Source organism: Galendromus occidentalis, unplaced genomic scaffold (genome assembly GCF_000255335.2).
Source record: "Galendromus occidentalis unplaced genomic scaffold, Mocc_1.1 scf7180000077527, whole genome shotgun sequence".
NCBI lineage: Eukaryota > Metazoa > Arthropoda > Arachnida > Mesostigmata > Phytoseiidae > Galendromus > Galendromus occidentalis.
This window is the reverse complement of record NW_003805515.1, coordinates 1,862,442-1,876,937: the sequence shown is the minus strand read 5'-3', so window position 1 is coordinate 1,876,937 and position 14,496 is coordinate 1,862,442. Positions and strand designations below refer to the sequence as shown.

The 14,496-nt window shown below is 50.9% G+C and overlaps 4 protein-coding genes across 4 annotated transcripts; 3 read left to right on the top strand and 1 right to left on the bottom strand.

Annotated features, from left to right (window-relative positions):
- The first annotated feature begins 1,272 nt into the window (after positions 1–1,272).
- Positions 1,273–2,095, top strand: LOC100902955 (histone H1-delta-like). Its single transcript, XM_003748131.3, has one exon. The coding sequence runs from the start codon at positions 1,273–1,275 to the stop codon at positions 1,777–1,779; it is 507 nt and encodes a 168-aa protein (XP_003748179.3). The 3' UTR covers positions 1,780–2,095.
- A 225-nt stretch (positions 2,096–2,320) lies between these two features.
- Positions 2,321–14,221, top strand: LOC100902661 (peroxiredoxin-1-like). Its single transcript, XM_029112790.1, has 5 exons — positions 2,321–2,377; positions 2,867–2,940; positions 12,077–12,360; positions 13,690–13,920; positions 14,097–14,221. The coding sequence occupies exons 1-5, from the start codon at positions 2,321–2,323 to the stop codon at positions 14,219–14,221; spliced, it is 771 nt and encodes a 256-aa protein (XP_028968623.1).
- LOC100902808 (solute carrier organic anion transporter family member 5A1) lies at positions 3,888–6,452 on the top strand. The gene is made up of 7 exons (XM_029112764.1): positions 3,888–3,912; positions 4,068–4,191; positions 4,369–4,685; positions 4,812–5,046; positions 5,173–5,467; positions 5,614–5,875; positions 6,008–6,452. Exons 1-7 carry the CDS (start codon positions 3,888–3,890, stop codon positions 6,343–6,345), a joined length of 1,596 nt encoding a protein of 531 aa, XP_028968597.1. The 3' UTR covers positions 6,346–6,452.
- On the bottom strand, positions 6,549–8,759 carry LOC100901850 (transmembrane protein 192). The gene is made up of 6 exons (XM_003748042.2): positions 8,460–8,759; positions 7,898–8,032; positions 7,556–7,778; positions 7,298–7,450; positions 7,042–7,147; positions 6,549–6,907 (listed from the first exon to the last, which is right to left on the bottom strand). Exons 1-6 carry the CDS (start codon positions 8,490–8,492, stop codon positions 6,760–6,762), a joined length of 798 nt encoding a protein of 265 aa, XP_003748090.1. The 5' UTR covers positions 8,493–8,759; the 3' UTR covers positions 6,549–6,759.
- Positions 14,222–14,496: the final 275 nt, after the last annotated feature.

Sequence of the window (14,496 nt, the reverse complement as noted above, 5' to 3'; positions counted from 1 at the left end):
TGGAAGCGCGAACTCCTCATCCTCCGAAAAATACGCGGAGTGTCATCGCGATTGGTCAAACTGTGTCTTGAAGCGCGATGTATGCCTCTGTTTATAGGCTGGGAGCACTCTATTGAAGCGCCGACGCGACGCAAGCGTCATGAATCAGCCTGCCGCAACGTGTCAGAGAGCTAGTCCTGAAAATTCCCTCGGAAGATTTTCCCCTCCGTATGGGAAAGGGAGAAATATTGAAGTTTCCCAGGGTTCCAGCGAATCCCAATCGTTGGAAAAGTATTTAAGATGACTGACGAACGCAGTCGGAGCGTCCAGGCGACCCTCACTACGGGCGCTGCCACAGCCCGTAGCTCTGGCTGAGCAGGTTTAATTACTGCGAGTTCCTCCTGTAAAATTATGTGGAAACTTGCCACGATCGGAGTATGGGTCGAAGACAACCTTGTTAACGAATCAAATGCACGAAATTTGCAGGAATTTTTAGGTAATTTCCATGGTATGTTCAGCGGCCCGAGTGACGCCATGGCGAGTTGACGCTGTCGCATACAGGCTTCCCGAAGCCACTGCGCCGACAGGGTTTTTTCGCAATTTCTCGAGAACCACGCGACGGATTTCGATGGCACTTGGCGAAACATTTAGATGATTTCCTTAGAGTTCATTGCACATGAAATTCCCGATGGGAAACTCCCCGAAACCAATCAAATTCACACTTTAATTTGGCCTATGGTAGTCTAACACAGCCGCGAAACGAGTGCACCAGGCTCTGGAAATTCGGAAATAACTCGCGTTCGGAGTAACCGATGTCGATCGTGTCTACTGTGGAAGACGAGCTGATAAATTCTGCATGGGATGCAAAAAGAATCCGCAGCAAAATGCTTCATAGAATCAATGAATTCAGCCATAAACATCAAACTTTTTTCCCTGAAATAGCGCTCTTCAAACAATGTCCGCACCCTTGCGGTCAACCGCTGATCCGATCGAGCCGGTTTTTTCCGGTGCGTAAGTTGAATCCTTGCCCTATCGCGAGAGGATATCCTAGCTCATGTATTTCCATCAAGATACTCAGAAAATTGGGTTGAAAGACGAACGGAGACACAAACTAGAGCTGACGACCGCGCCAGTCAGCGGTGGCGCTTCTGTCTGGGCCCGGCACAGCACGCCGAGGTGCCTCGGAAACACTCACATCGGGCGCCAAACGAGCTTGCGGCTCAGTTCGCTCCCAGCGGTCAACAAGTGCACCTCGTTCTCTCTCAGCTTCTCGCTAACCTCACGAAAGTCAGTATGTCTGAAGACGCTGCCCCCGCCCCGGCTGTTGCCACCCCCGAAAAGAAGGCTACCACCAAGAAGGCTGCCCCCAAGAAGCCCGCCGGCCCCAAGGCCCCCAAGAAGCCCTCGAGCCACCCCAAGTACAATGAGATGATCGCCAAGGCTATCACTACCCTCAAGGAACGCAACGGTTCCTCCCGCCAGGCCATCCAGAAGTACATCGCCGCCAACTTCAACGTCGGCAAGGACGAGAAGGCCATCTCCGCCCACCTCCGATTGGCTCTGAAGCGTGGCGTCACCTCGGGAGCCCTCAAGCAGGTCAAGGGAACCGGTGCGTCCGGATCCTTCCGCGTTGCCGACAAGGCCGCCGCCGCCCCCAAGAGTTCTATCAAGAAGCCCGCCGCCCCCAAGGCCAAGAAACCCGCGGCTGCCAAGAAGCCCGCTGCCACCCCCAAGGCTGCTGCCAAGCCCAAGGTCGCCAAGAAGCCCGCTGCAGCGAAGAAGGCCGCCCCCAAGAAGTAAATTCTTCTCCGACACCTACTGTAATTTGAGTAGTTCTATCCGATGATCTCACCGTTCATCTATCAGATCATGCATTATTCATCCTCACTCGTCATCCTCATCCGGCTCGGGGTTCGCTAGTTGGACCCTGGGCCGACCTCATCCTTATCCCAAAAACTTTCTCATCTGTAAATATTTATTAACGCCAGAGAGTTCAGAGTCATTGTATATATCATGAGCAGATGTATATATTCGAACACACACGAAAACGTATCGCTGTATCGAAAAGGAGTATACGTTGAGGAAAAATAAATTTGAATATCATCATTTACGATAAGCGAGCGAGAAAATTCTTCACCACTCAAGGCGAGTCAGAGAGAATTCCGCTTCAAACGAGTTCTCGGGAAAGAACAGCCGGATCCGGCTCACTCTCAGCCGATATTTTGGCGGGCTTTCGCTTGGCTTCGTCAAGGCTCTCGCCTCATCAGGTCTGGGAGCTTGATATCGACGCAGATCCAAGCATGCTGGTCGGCGTCGAATTCCACAATCGGGAAGAAACATTATGTCTCTGGTACTTCTAATCAATATTTTCGACCCCAACCCGGGAGATAAGTGCGACGTTGGCGATTAAGATCGATGGACACGGCGTTCCGAACACTGGACGCTGACTCTGCATACGTAGGTGACGCTTCGGTTCCGCTATGGAACGAGGTTGACTCCGTTCATGCAGAGAGGGTTCGACTGAGGGGTATATGCTCAGAGAGTTACGGCGCCGAGCGTCTCGTCAGAACCCCGGTAGCCTGAGGAAACAGAGAGACCATCGGAGAAGACCTAAAATCTGAACTGCTTCAAGCTGGAACCGGACTGGAGAGCATCGGTATCGGACCGGCGCGACAACTGAGTGAGTGTTCGAATGGGAAAATCGATATCACTCTGGGGCGATGCTTGACGCGTCCCTGAGCGTTCTTCCGGCTGCGTTGACTCCGTGCGGAGCTCAAGGAAACGAAACAACACACGGGGGGTCATTTTGTCGCTGGTTCTCGTTTGAGGCAGCGCATCGGATAGCGGGACAGGTTTATGGAGCTCGAGTTCTGCTGAGGTCGAACAGAGAGGGAAACAGATCAGTTTGAAGCACCTAGCTCAAAGGACGGCTGTTGCTCTCTCGTCGTCATTCTCCAGCACGTGACGTTTCCTCGCCATCCTTGACGACAGGGGAAAATGCTTTCCTACATGATTGACATATGATGGAAATACTTCCAACTTTGAGCCGCTCATTTTCGAGCTTCCCGTGACAGCATCTTCTACAGAGCGCGAGCGAAGATCCGAGAGAGATCCAGCTAAACCAGCAGACCGACGTCAAAAGACGTCACGGGAAGCACTCCTCGAGATTAGATACCATCGACAAGAACGGTGGGGATGGCTTTGTTCAGATGGACGGATCCAACTCGATGACGTCTCCGTGTTTCAATCAGCCGGGGAGGAGCCCCGCGCTTCTTGGCGCGTGCGGCGTGACCCCTTGACCCAGCTGTGAATCCTGAGGGCACAACGAAGAATTTCCGGAATAGCGATACGGAATCGTGCTAGAGCTACGTAGTGTACCGCTCACCTCTGACACCGAAAGAGAGCAAGGCTGTCGAAATTATCGGAGTCCACGGGCCGGGCGACGGCTCCTGAAATCCCGAGCGAGGTCGATTTCAGCAGAACGCAGCCGGATTGCATCTATCGGCCAGAGTCAAGGCTAAAACATTCGATATGCTTCTCGAAGAGCGGAGCGTTGTCGTTGAAGACTTCCAAGACAAAGCTCCTAATCCTTCGAGAGTGATTCAAGAACGAGAGACATGATAACCTCTTGCCACTAGAGGTGCTTCATCGATAGCAAGTCTTGCCGCTGCAAGACGTTGATCGTAGTGAGGCAACTCAACAATCACGGAATGGACCGCTCAAGTCTGTGCGGTCTCGGATCATGGCATCCGCAATGGATGCAAAAGTTCGCGCATCCAATCGTTTATACAGTGTTTTTCTCGGCTCTCGGCATCTTGCAGGGGGCCTATTATTCGTATTTCGTCGGAATCAGCAACACTCTCGAGAAGAGATTCGCATTTAGTTCGTCGACGGGATCGGTGGTGAACATGGCGGATAATCTCGGTCCAATCCGTGAGTATTCGGTTCCACTTCCCAAGTGCTCCGAGCTTATTATGAGTACCTATTTCCACGGATGCGTACGATTCGCCAAAATTTTCGGGCAATGCTCGTCTTCGGCAACGAGTCCCCATGTTTTTGCGTAAGAAAAAAACGTCGTGTTTCCCCAGTGTTCAGCGCCCTCATCGGATACCTCAGTGCCAAGGGTAACAGACCTCGCTGGGCTGCGGGCGCCATGGTCATGGCGGGAGTTTCGAGTATGCTCGGAGCGATGCCGTATTTTATCTACGGACCCGATAACGACTACTTCGACGAAGAAACGAATCAGATTCTAGAACCGACGTCTGACGATATCGACTTCTGTAACGAACACGAAATCTCCGTCGTCGGAATCGAGTGCTACAACGAGAAGAAGCAGGAGAACGTTCCTTCGATTATACTTTTGTTCACGTCGAACTTCTTGAACGGCATCGTTGCGTCGGTGTACTATTCCGCTGGGACTTCTTACCTTGACGACAGCGTTTCGAAGAAGCACGCGCCCACGTACATGACGATCACGGCTTTCATGAGAGGAATCGGACCGATTCTGGGCTTCCTCCTATCATCGTATTGTCTGCAGAAGTACGAGGAGCCGGAATACCCACCGGACTACGACCACGAGGACCCTCGTTGGATAGGAGCGTGGTGGATGGGATTCGCGATTCTTTCGTTTTTCATGATTTTCTTCTCGGTCCCGCTACTCCTCTTCCCGAAAAAGATGCGGAGACCCGGCATCCGACGAAAATCGTGCCTTGGAGAGGAGCAGACGAAAATTAAAGGCGTCGACGAGGAAGACGGGGAGTCTACAGAGCTGCGGCCGTCTTCAGCTCCGGAAATCAAAAATCGCCTGAAGGACAAGGTGCTCTCCTACAGAGACATGGTCAGCGACATCTATCAGAACACTCTGCGACTCATCATGAACCCCATCTACACGCTGCACCTGTGCAGTCAGGTTTTCAAATGGTTTGGCATCATGGGCTACTTCAACTACATGCAGAAGTACCTCCAAGAGCAATTCAGAGTTTCGGCTTCTGACGCTTCCCTCTACGGGGGCGCGGTGCCGCTGCTCGTGGCTCTTCTGACGACATCCCTCGGTGGAGTCTTCGTGAGGTGAGTCCCCGCACCGCATGTTGGTCCGGAGTCCGAGGACTAGAAGAAAGAAGGTCCTTATCACAGGAAGAAAAAATCTTTGAGAGGAACATCCCCCGGTCGGAACTCGAGCGTCGATCTTTGCAGGTACGTCAAACCAAGACCGAAAACGTTGACATTTCTCATGTTCATCTGTGAAGTAGTCACCGTGCTGCTCTTCGCGAGTCTACTCCTTTATTCGTGCGAGCCGCCGGACTACACACAAGGACCTGGGGAAGCAAGCTCGAGGGACGACATGTTCACCCGCTGTAACGCCAACTGTAGTTGCTCGTCCGACATCTTCCATCCTGTGTGCATAGGATCTACCACCTATTTCTCTCCCTGTTTCGCCGGCTGCCGAGCGAACAGCAGCATAGTCAGCGCTCTTGATCCCACGATCGATGTGAGTATCTTGTTCTCGATGAAATTGAAGAGTCTCATGGATCGGACCCTTGTTGTCATACGTTGAAGAAGAGCGTAACGACTAGAGAATGGGTATGTCGATACGTCTGGCATTCCTTCACGTGAAATATCTGCATTCCATTCCAGCGGTACGAAAACTGTGAATGCGCGAAATATCATCTCAAAGAGAAACCGTTCGAAAAACCTCTCCTCGCGGTCGAGGGGCGATGTAACGAAGAGACTCCTGAATGCACTCGACAATTCATGTTCTACATCATCACGCTGACGTCGATGTATTGTTTGGCGTTTTTGCTCCAAGTCGCTCACATTCTGCTACCCATGCGATGCGTGGATAAAGAAGACAAAACATTCGCTCTCGGAGTCTTTGAAGGAGTCTGTTGTCTTTTCGGTGAGTTCATAGGAGGTTCATAAGGCGGACGTCACGCGAATTTATTTGAGAATACTCCACAACGAATCGCCGAGTGTCAGTTAGTGAACTTAGTCGTCAACGAGGATGATGAAACGTCTCTCGCTTTTGCAGCTTTTATACCGTATCCTTTCGCGTACAGCGCCATCATAGACTACTCGTGCATTTTCTGGGAGCAGAGCTGTAATCAGTTCGGCAACTGCTGGATATACGATCTTTCGCGGCTCAACAAATTACTACACGGAATGCCGGTGATAACGTGCATTGTGAACTGTGTATGCATGTTCGGCATCTATCTGTTGGCGAACGACTCGAAACTGGCTCGCTTCTACGACGACGAAATCGACGATGATGACGAAGATGGAGACGCAGATCTCTACGGTACCGGTGAGAGAGACGTCAAAATCGCACCCGTCATCCTACAGCAGATATGCAGCAACGATCAAGCGTGATTGCTCTCGATATGGCGGGACCTCAACCCTCGGTCCACCGTCCATGCTATCATGGTTCGCTCGGATGTGTCGGAGGCTGGAATATCTGCGATGGACGATATCGGCTCTTCATGTATATATTGTGAATAAGTGAATGTCACCGAAAACCAGTACGCTGCGAGTACACTGGAAGTGATCGATCTAAAGAAGATCATGATGATTCATGAAGAAGTCTTTCGTTCATTTTATTAAGATTTCCCTTCGGTGCCAACGGGCAACGGTGGGACAGGTAATCGTTTCAGCGCTGGTCGTTCTAGACCGTCAATCTATGTGTATACAGTCGTTATCTTTTTGAACTTTGGCACCATAGTCTCGGGGGGAGGGGAACCGAAGCTCCGAACCGCCGGAAAGAACGCGCTTTCTCACGCTTCTAGCTCAGTAGTCGACAAGGTCATTCCTCCTGGAATTCTGAACTTCGAGGCTCAGTCGAACGAGTTTCTGTTTCAGATGCGTGTTGTATTGTGTCAAATAGCGGATCATGTCAGATTGTTTCTCCACAGTGTCTTCAATAGCGTTGTTGTCGCTGAAATCGTACAAGCACAAGAAAATTAATTTTCTCATAGAGTTCTGTATCGCTGGAAGCTCATCGGTGACGAATACGAGTCTAGATCAAGATCCCGTTGTACGCCTCCCAATCGTGGCTGCAGATTGGCTTACCGGAATCCGATCTCTACGCCGTTCTGGTCTTGTATGATGCTCGTGATGAAGTTCGGTGGTTCGATATCGGGTCGGGCCTTGTTACTGTGGAAATCGTGATTAAGCTCTGCGGATAAGGAGAAATTTTAATCGAGGATGTCGGTTTAGTGCTTTGTGCGAGCACTGATCGGGCGCATCTACGGAAACGATCTCAAGTCTAATGGAAAGGAAGCTTCTCGGAAGAACTTCGAACGAAAGCGGCATGGATCGAACTTACTCAAATAATAAATGTACACCGGGAGCAGGATAATCGTTTCGAGAGCGATAACCATCTGGAGATAAACTTTACTATCCAGGCCCGGCGGGCATTGAGAGCGCTGAGCACAGTAGTCGGCGATCACCACACTGATGATCAGCATCAGAATCGAGCCTGCGAAGAGAAATACTTTGATTGTCGCTCCCACCATTGTACATGGGAATGGACGAATCTCATCAGACGAGCGGTGCAGCTCATCCATGAACCGCGACTGCTTACCGCAACTCATAATGTTCAAAGACGTCCGTCGGAGTGTCTTTGTTTTCTGATAGAAATTAATGAAGCCGTAACAGGAGAGGAGCGCATGTTGTTTCCGAAGGTAGGCGTCGAGGATAAACGTGAGAGCCCAAACGGCGCAATGTAGATACACGATCAACGAGAAGACAGGAACCGGGATGTCTGGGAAATACGGCAGAAGGAACGCCGCAACGAGTAGATCGATCTGCAAGAAATGGAACGGGTCGGTCAGTATGCTGCTGGACAGCGCACCCTCGAGTTCGGGCGGATGGGTCAGTGGGTTTAGGTGCCAACGTCAGGCACACGTAGGAGACATCTACGCACCATCATGAACACTTGAAACACGATCACAGCGCTAGTCTGGACCCTGTTATTCGGCAGGTCCAGATTCGCGCTCAAGGCGGTCTCGGACGCGGCACGGTCATCGTTCGCTTCCAGAAGCTGCTCCGAGATGTTGCCCTGGAATCAGAATAAACGCTGTATTTCCCGATAAGTACATTGCCTCGAACTAAAAATTAATTCGAAGTCCATCCCGACGATGTTTCGTGAGTCCTCCAGGCGTGACTCATGTCTGCCGGTATTTACAGAAGCTATCGTTCCGGCAAGAGAGTTTCACCCGTGATGGGGACGGGACGAGGGGTAAATTTTCGAAGAGAAAGTTGAAAGAGTATTCCAGGTTTACCATGCAACAGTAGAAAGGCCTGAAGCACATCACGAAGCCAAGGCATATACACCTCAGCATTTTGCCGAAGAATGAATTGATCGATGACGATTAGAGAACCGATATGACTCTGCCTTCGAACGCAGAAGTGCCGACTCTTTTATGTGACTGGTTAACGGGGAAGGGCTCGACTTCGGAGACCCGGGGCTCCCTGAGCAGACTCACCGAGAAGTTATCGTAATCCCCGAGACTGACCATGGTCCAGAGATCAAATCTGAGCTGTCAAGTCCGAGAAATAGTTGAACTTTCCTCTAAATCCGATCACGTGGCTCTCTCACATGTTGATCGGAGTACACCTCTATCAATAGGGAGGTATCGATTATCAGAGGAATTCACGGATACAATTCGCTACTCGCTATCAGCCGGAACTCCTTTGAGTCGTTCGAATCGATGCCTAATGAAAGATCGGAACTGACTGCTGGCTCGAAACTCACTCGCCAGAGCGCACTTCCCTCTCGCGGGTGCTTTCCGGTAGATAGCGACAGCGTCCCCATGTACCCGGCATTTGCAAAGAGATCGGAACGCGCGGCTCAAGTAGCCGATGATTCATCATCGGCAAGCATAAGTCCATGATTTTCGCCGATAAGTGTAAGATTCGAGAAAACACAACAACCTTACAAGACATGTGTTTATTAAAACCTGACTACATATCACATATCACAGTCATCCTGCGTGATACACTACAGGGCTTCGGTTGACCTCATCCCAAGAAACTGCTATCAATGCGAAGTATTGAACGGAATGACCACAGCCGCCCTATTCGCTGTGTTTTATGAGCCTCCAGCTCGCTGCAGTATGAACTCAAGTTTTTCAATGCACATCTTCAGTATCTGAGTTTCTTCGGCGCTCAGTTTTCGCTGGGAACTTGACTCTAGTTTCGCGACAATTTTGTAAAGCTCACCGACTTGAGATTCTTTCGAATATTTAGCCTCGATTGGAGGTTTACTTCGGTCGGGTGGTTTACTATACGAATTCACCGGTCTCGACGAGGCTTCGTCTCCGCTCAGAAAGAGCAGCGTACTCATCCACTGATCATGATCGACTTTTTTTTCGAACCATCGGAAGTATTTCTCGTGCATCGGGGTGTGTAAACTCAACCACTTGGGAAGGTCCGTCCCAAGAGTGAATACAATCAGACTTATCGCACCAAATGCGTTACAAACATCGTTCTGCGATATTCGGGAGACAATATCTCTTAGTTTGACCACAGGAGCTTGGATGGCGACGTTTTCTATATTTTTCAAAGGGAGATCCCGCATGTAGGAGAAGAGACTGCACGCCGAGAGGAATAAGCAGTCGTTGCTCGGATTAGCGCAGACGATCTCCACGGCTTCGGTCACTGTATCGACCGCATCCTGCAGCGTTATAGTCTTAAAGACATCACGCGAAGAGGAAGTTGAAACTAAAGAATACAATAGAGCTGAATTGGGAGTGCAAGGCGTAATTCTAGTTCGGATCTCAGTGGCGACCAAACTGATCGGTGACCCTTCGAGAGCATTCGTGAAAAACGACCGCAAAGCCTCTTTCGATTCCTCACTTCGTGGATTCTCCTCGAATTTTCTGAACATATGGGTCTCGTCGATGATGCGTTTGTTCTTCCTGTCGAAATATCTGCAAACTTCACCACGGAGTAGTCGTTTCTCGTGACTGCACCCAGCAGGGTCGGGTTCATCGAGGACCATCAGATCCTCAGAATTTCTCAAGTTTTTGCATAAGATACCTAAACAATAATCAAACAAGGGACGGTTCCCGACACGATAGAACATGAACTTGACGATGTCGGACGCATGATTGTATATCTCTCGGACGCAGTACTTGATCAGCGGTTTTTCACTGTCTGTCCCGACGGCGTTCTCACAGACTTCGCAGCAAAGTAGTACAAATCCTATGCCGAGTTCTTCCCTCGGGATCCTCTGGAGACTTTCGAAATCTACGAGGAGCCTCAGTTCAAGGTTCTCTATCGCTTTACTCAGCGGGTGATCGCTTAGGCGTGTCTCATAGAGTCTCATGACCGTTCCGATGAAGTCTCGATCGGCAGAGATGAATTCGCACTTGCTCGACAGGAAAAACACTCGCTTGATAAGGAAAAACACTAATTTCCAATTTTGATCTTGATCAGAAGTGAGCGAATGATTGATTTGCTTGCCCATGTTATGGACCAGCGCGGCGATGTGAGCCTTGCTCACGACCCGAGCATCGTCGATCTTCTCCAGAAGTCGATTGTGTATTTTTATGAGCGCGACGTAATGACGGAGAGAGTGACTTTGTCTCAAGAAACAAATCTCCAGAACGCTTTCGCTTATTTCTCTGAAACGTTCGTCTACTTCGAGCTTGAAATCGTGAGCCACTATCCTGTTGGCGAGCGCGATGCTCTCATCGAGTGGAGCGCTCAGTGAACTTTCGTCTTCAGACGGCTGGTTCTCGAAAACTGCCACCAAGTTCGAGTACAGCGCGAGTACTTTGAAGAACTCTGAAAAAGGATCATGACCTTTTAATCGAACGATCCATCGATCGAGAGCCAATCGATATAGCGATTGAAGAAGGATAGAAGAAAAACCTGATCGAGTTCCACTGACCGTGAGTGGTGGCGATGAAGTCCTCCGTGTCCAAATCAGTGATCCCCTCGAGAGAATCCACGCAGCTTTTGACTTTCGCCGCGACCCGGGCTGGAGTCGAGGCGTCGTGACCGCGCCCATCGAGGATCCGGCTCAACACAATATCGAGTTCTCCTCTCGTTTCGATCAAGAATTTCAGGTGATCGGAGGGGGGCACGTCCCCCCCGTCTTGAACGGGATCGCTTGTGGATAGATCTGAGAACGTAATTTCCGATGACGCCATCTGGGAAGAGCACGACATTTCACTATAGAAGCATCGATTGGCTACTGATAATGAGAGGCATATTTATCGGTCGAGCCCAAATGAAGGCACTCAAGGACGAGGTCACTAAAGCGATCTAGACATTCTTAGTTGCGGAGATCAATAATTAATAGACGGAGACGTGCCTGCCTCCAGGGGCTTCTGGCAGTCGGAGCGGAAATCGTGGAGCCAATATCTTCCCGCGCGTATTTCTTGTTCGCGCTGGGAGAGAAATCGACACCGCTTCCGTACTCGTCCTGGGCATGGTGAACACTTCGATTTTCCAGGAATGCCCGGCCTGACGGCGCGGCGCTGTTCCAATCGGCAATCCTGGTTCGATTCGAGGCACACCCCTTCCAACGGTCAAGCGCGGATGGAGCTCTCGATCGCAGTCTCGACGTACGTCGGAACAGATGGGATCCGCCTGCGTCACCCAGCAGGCGCCCATAATAATCGAGCAGCAATTGTACCTGAAGCCTCTGCCTCGCAAGAAGAGACTTCCCGGAGCGGACGAATGTTTCACAGACATAGAGTCCACGAAACTAGACGCGGCGAAGTCGACGGGCAAAGCTGATAGCAGCGACAGCCTCCAGAAACCTCCGTCAGTCCCAGGTGGGACCGAACCGGGAGTAGCTCCTTCAGGTGGATTGCCTCAACCGGAGAAGCAGCAAACAACAGCGCAAGTGCAAGAGGCGCCGATCACCGAAGCGATCCTCAGGGAGATCCAGAAGGCGACCGGAGTAGCTCAGGATCTCGTTCGAGAGCAGCACGAACGAGAAACTCCGGGGATGGCGGATCATCACGGGGAGGCGCAGCCCGTGGACCTCCTGGATTTCCGAAACGAGTACGTGGAGCGTGGCACGCTTTCCTTCAAGTCCCCTTGTCGTTTGTCCGGGAGCTAATTCTGGCGGTTGATGATTTCGCAGTGTGACGAGACTCTCTGCGCCGAGAATCACGTTCCCAGCCCCTCAGTTCAAGGCTACAGCTGTCATCGACGGGGAATTCAAAACCATCGCGCTCAGCGACTACGTGGGGAAGTATGTGGTCCTGTTCTTCTACCCCTTGGACTTCACGTTTGTTTGTCCGACTGAGATCCTGGCGTTTTCCGAAGCAGCGAAAAAATTCAGAGAGATAGAGTGCGAGATCCTGGCGTGCTCGTGCGACTCCCAGTTCTGTCATCTGGCATTCACGAACACCCCGAAGAAAGAAGGTAGGCCCAGCACACATCTGAAGGTAGATGTGTGCAAAGGTAGAAAGAACATTCTAGATAGGTAGATGCGCGGAGTTCGAGGAAGAAGCGCGCGGATATGACCGACCGACTTCATGGGAATTCTCCCGATGCCACGCTACCACTAAACTCCCATAGAGCGATTGGGGAGTTTTCGAAGGGCAGCGACACACTCCGCTGTTCTTTTCGAATTCTTACGACACATTCGATTTAAATCGTAGCGATGATCGTCTTTATTTGAGCCTACAAGAAACTATGCAATATGTACAACAGTCGATCAGTAACAAGTCATCGAGATGTGCGAGAATCTATTGCAAGCGAGAGCTGCCAGCTCCGGAATCACTTTTTACATCCGAAACTCTACTCCGGGGTCAATTCTGCTCGCTTCGCCTAGTTCTAGTTCTAGATCCTTCAGCTTCTTTGTTCATGGCGATCTCCTCGCGCACTCGTTCCATCGCACGGTAGACTTTCGATTGCAGATAGAGGCTTCCTCCTTTGCTTTTGTCATTCACTTCGAACAAGTGTTGATAGTTCTTCTCGATCTGCTCGGGGTTCAGATCTTTGCCCACGTTGAGGATCTGCAGGGCTTCCTCGAGGCTCATTCCGGTCTTGGCATTCAACGCGGCTCGTTCAGCCCTGCCGTGACCCATTCTCTCCGCTGCCTGCTGACTGGCCTGGATCTCCTGTCGGACAGCTCGCGCGAAAGCTCGACCGACAGCTTGTGTACCGAGCACGACCAACTGTATTAGGTACTTTGCCATCTGAACACTTAGGCACGCATTAAGCCGCGAATCAACTGCCAGGCACCTTCAATAATCGCGTTTCGAACGTTCTCTTTCCTATCGACTTTCCGCTGTAGTCGGCGTGGAACAGCACCACCGCGCCGAACCACTCGCAAAACAAAATGAACGCATCCGACGGACGCATCTGTCAGGGAACGGTCTTTGAGGGTGTAGCCGACCGCTTGCAATATAATTGCGGCCTCCTTCTTCTAATGAATCACGCAAACATCCGTCGTTCAGCCCCGAGGCCATTGAATAATCCGAGCTGCGATCGATAATAATGCTTCCGAGGGATTCCTCGAGGCTTTGAACTTCAGAGGAGCGTAGAGGTCCTATTTGGCATCTGATCTCTCCAAGCGGAAACGTATAGAGCGCCGACAGATTTATATTGTCCTGGATCGTCACTACATCGGGGACGATAGGAAGCCCACCCCTCACCAGGCTTGTTCCTGGATTGGAAATCCTGAGTTGACGCGAGCTATACTTATTGTGTATGCCGAAATGAATCTAAACCAAGTAATGTGCTCAGGTGGTCTTGGCGCCGTCGATATCCCCCTCATCTCGGACGGAACGAAAATTATAGCGAGGAAGTACGGCGTCCTCAAAGAAGATGAAGGAGTCGCCTTCAGGGGACTGTTCATCATCGACCGCCAACAGAGACTTAGGCAGAAAACCATAAACGATCTGCCGGTGGGACGCAGCGTTGAAGAAACACTGCGTCTGGTTCAAGCCTTTCAGTTCACCGATATTCATGGAGAGGGTGAGTGTCTCGGGGTTCTCGGATCATACTATTTTTCCTATCAAAATCCGCAAACTCGATTCCAAGCTTGAAATGTCACGACTCGAAGAGAGAACCGGGGCGCAGCACTGGTGAGCGCAATCGTTGCCGCTAGTCTTGAGATTGCTCATTAGGAACATCTTGCTCCATAATTCCAGTGTGTCCCGCTGGCTGGAGGCCGGGCAAGGATACAATAAAGCCAGATGCCAAGGCGAAGAAGGAATACTTCGAGAAACAGGATAAAAAGACCACAGAGACGGATCCTACGGAGAACGTGAGCTAGAAATTCGAGCAGGACACACCTCGGCTGGAACATCCAGGAGAATCGAACTCGACGAAGAAGCCGCCCATGAAGAAGAAACCCGACAGAGACAGTAAACGGCAGAAACCGACCGCCGAAGTGAAACCTCGTATCATGAGCACAGTGAGTTCATTCGCGATCCTACTCTCTCGATGATCTTCATTTCCGGTGATCTATGGCGTTCGAGTCTTCCTGAGGGAACCGTATAGCTTTCCCTTTCCCTTACAGAAGACGGTAGAAGGATCACCGAGTGAGAG

Excerpts from the sequence above, each read along its gene's own strand:
- LOC100902955 (XM_003748131.3), top strand. The coding sequence starts at position 1,273 with ATGTCTGAAGACGCTGCCCCCGCCCCGGCTGTTGCCACCCCCGAAAAG.
- LOC100901850 (XM_003748042.2), bottom strand. The coding sequence starts at position 8,492 with ATGGTCAGTCTCGGGGATTACGATAACTTCTCG. Across the intron at positions 8,033-8,459 it reads GGGATTACGATAACTTCTCG|GGCAACATCTCGGAGCAGCT; the intron begins GTGAGTCTGCTC and ends TTCTGATTCCAG. Across the intron at positions 7,148-7,297 it reads GGTGTACATTTATTATTTGA|AGCTTAATCACGATTTCCAC; the intron begins GTAAGTTCGATC and ends CCTTATCCGCAG.
- LOC100902808 (XM_029112764.1), top strand. The coding sequence starts at position 3,888 with ATGGCGGATAATCTCGGTCCAATCC. Across the intron at positions 3,913-4,067 it reads GGATAATCTCGGTCCAATCC|TGTTCAGCGCCCTCATCGGA; the intron begins GTGAGTATTCGG and ends GTGTTTCCCCAG. Across the intron at positions 5,047-5,172 it reads CTCGGTGGAGTCTTCGTGAG|GTACGTCAAACCAAGACCGA; the intron begins GTGAGTCCCCGC and ends CGATCTTTGCAG.
- LOC100902661 (XM_029112790.1), top strand. The coding sequence starts at position 2,321 with ATGTCTCTGGTACTTCTAATCAATATTTTCGACCCCAACCCGGGAGAT. Across the intron at positions 2,941-12,076 it reads TCGTCGTCATTCTCCAGCAC|TGTGACGAGACTCTCTGCGC; the intron begins GTGACGTTTCCT and ends ATGATTTCGCAG. Across the intron at positions 12,361-13,689 it reads GAACACCCCGAAGAAAGAAG|GTGGTCTTGGCGCCGTCGAT; the intron begins GTAGGCCCAGCA and ends TAATGTGCTCAG.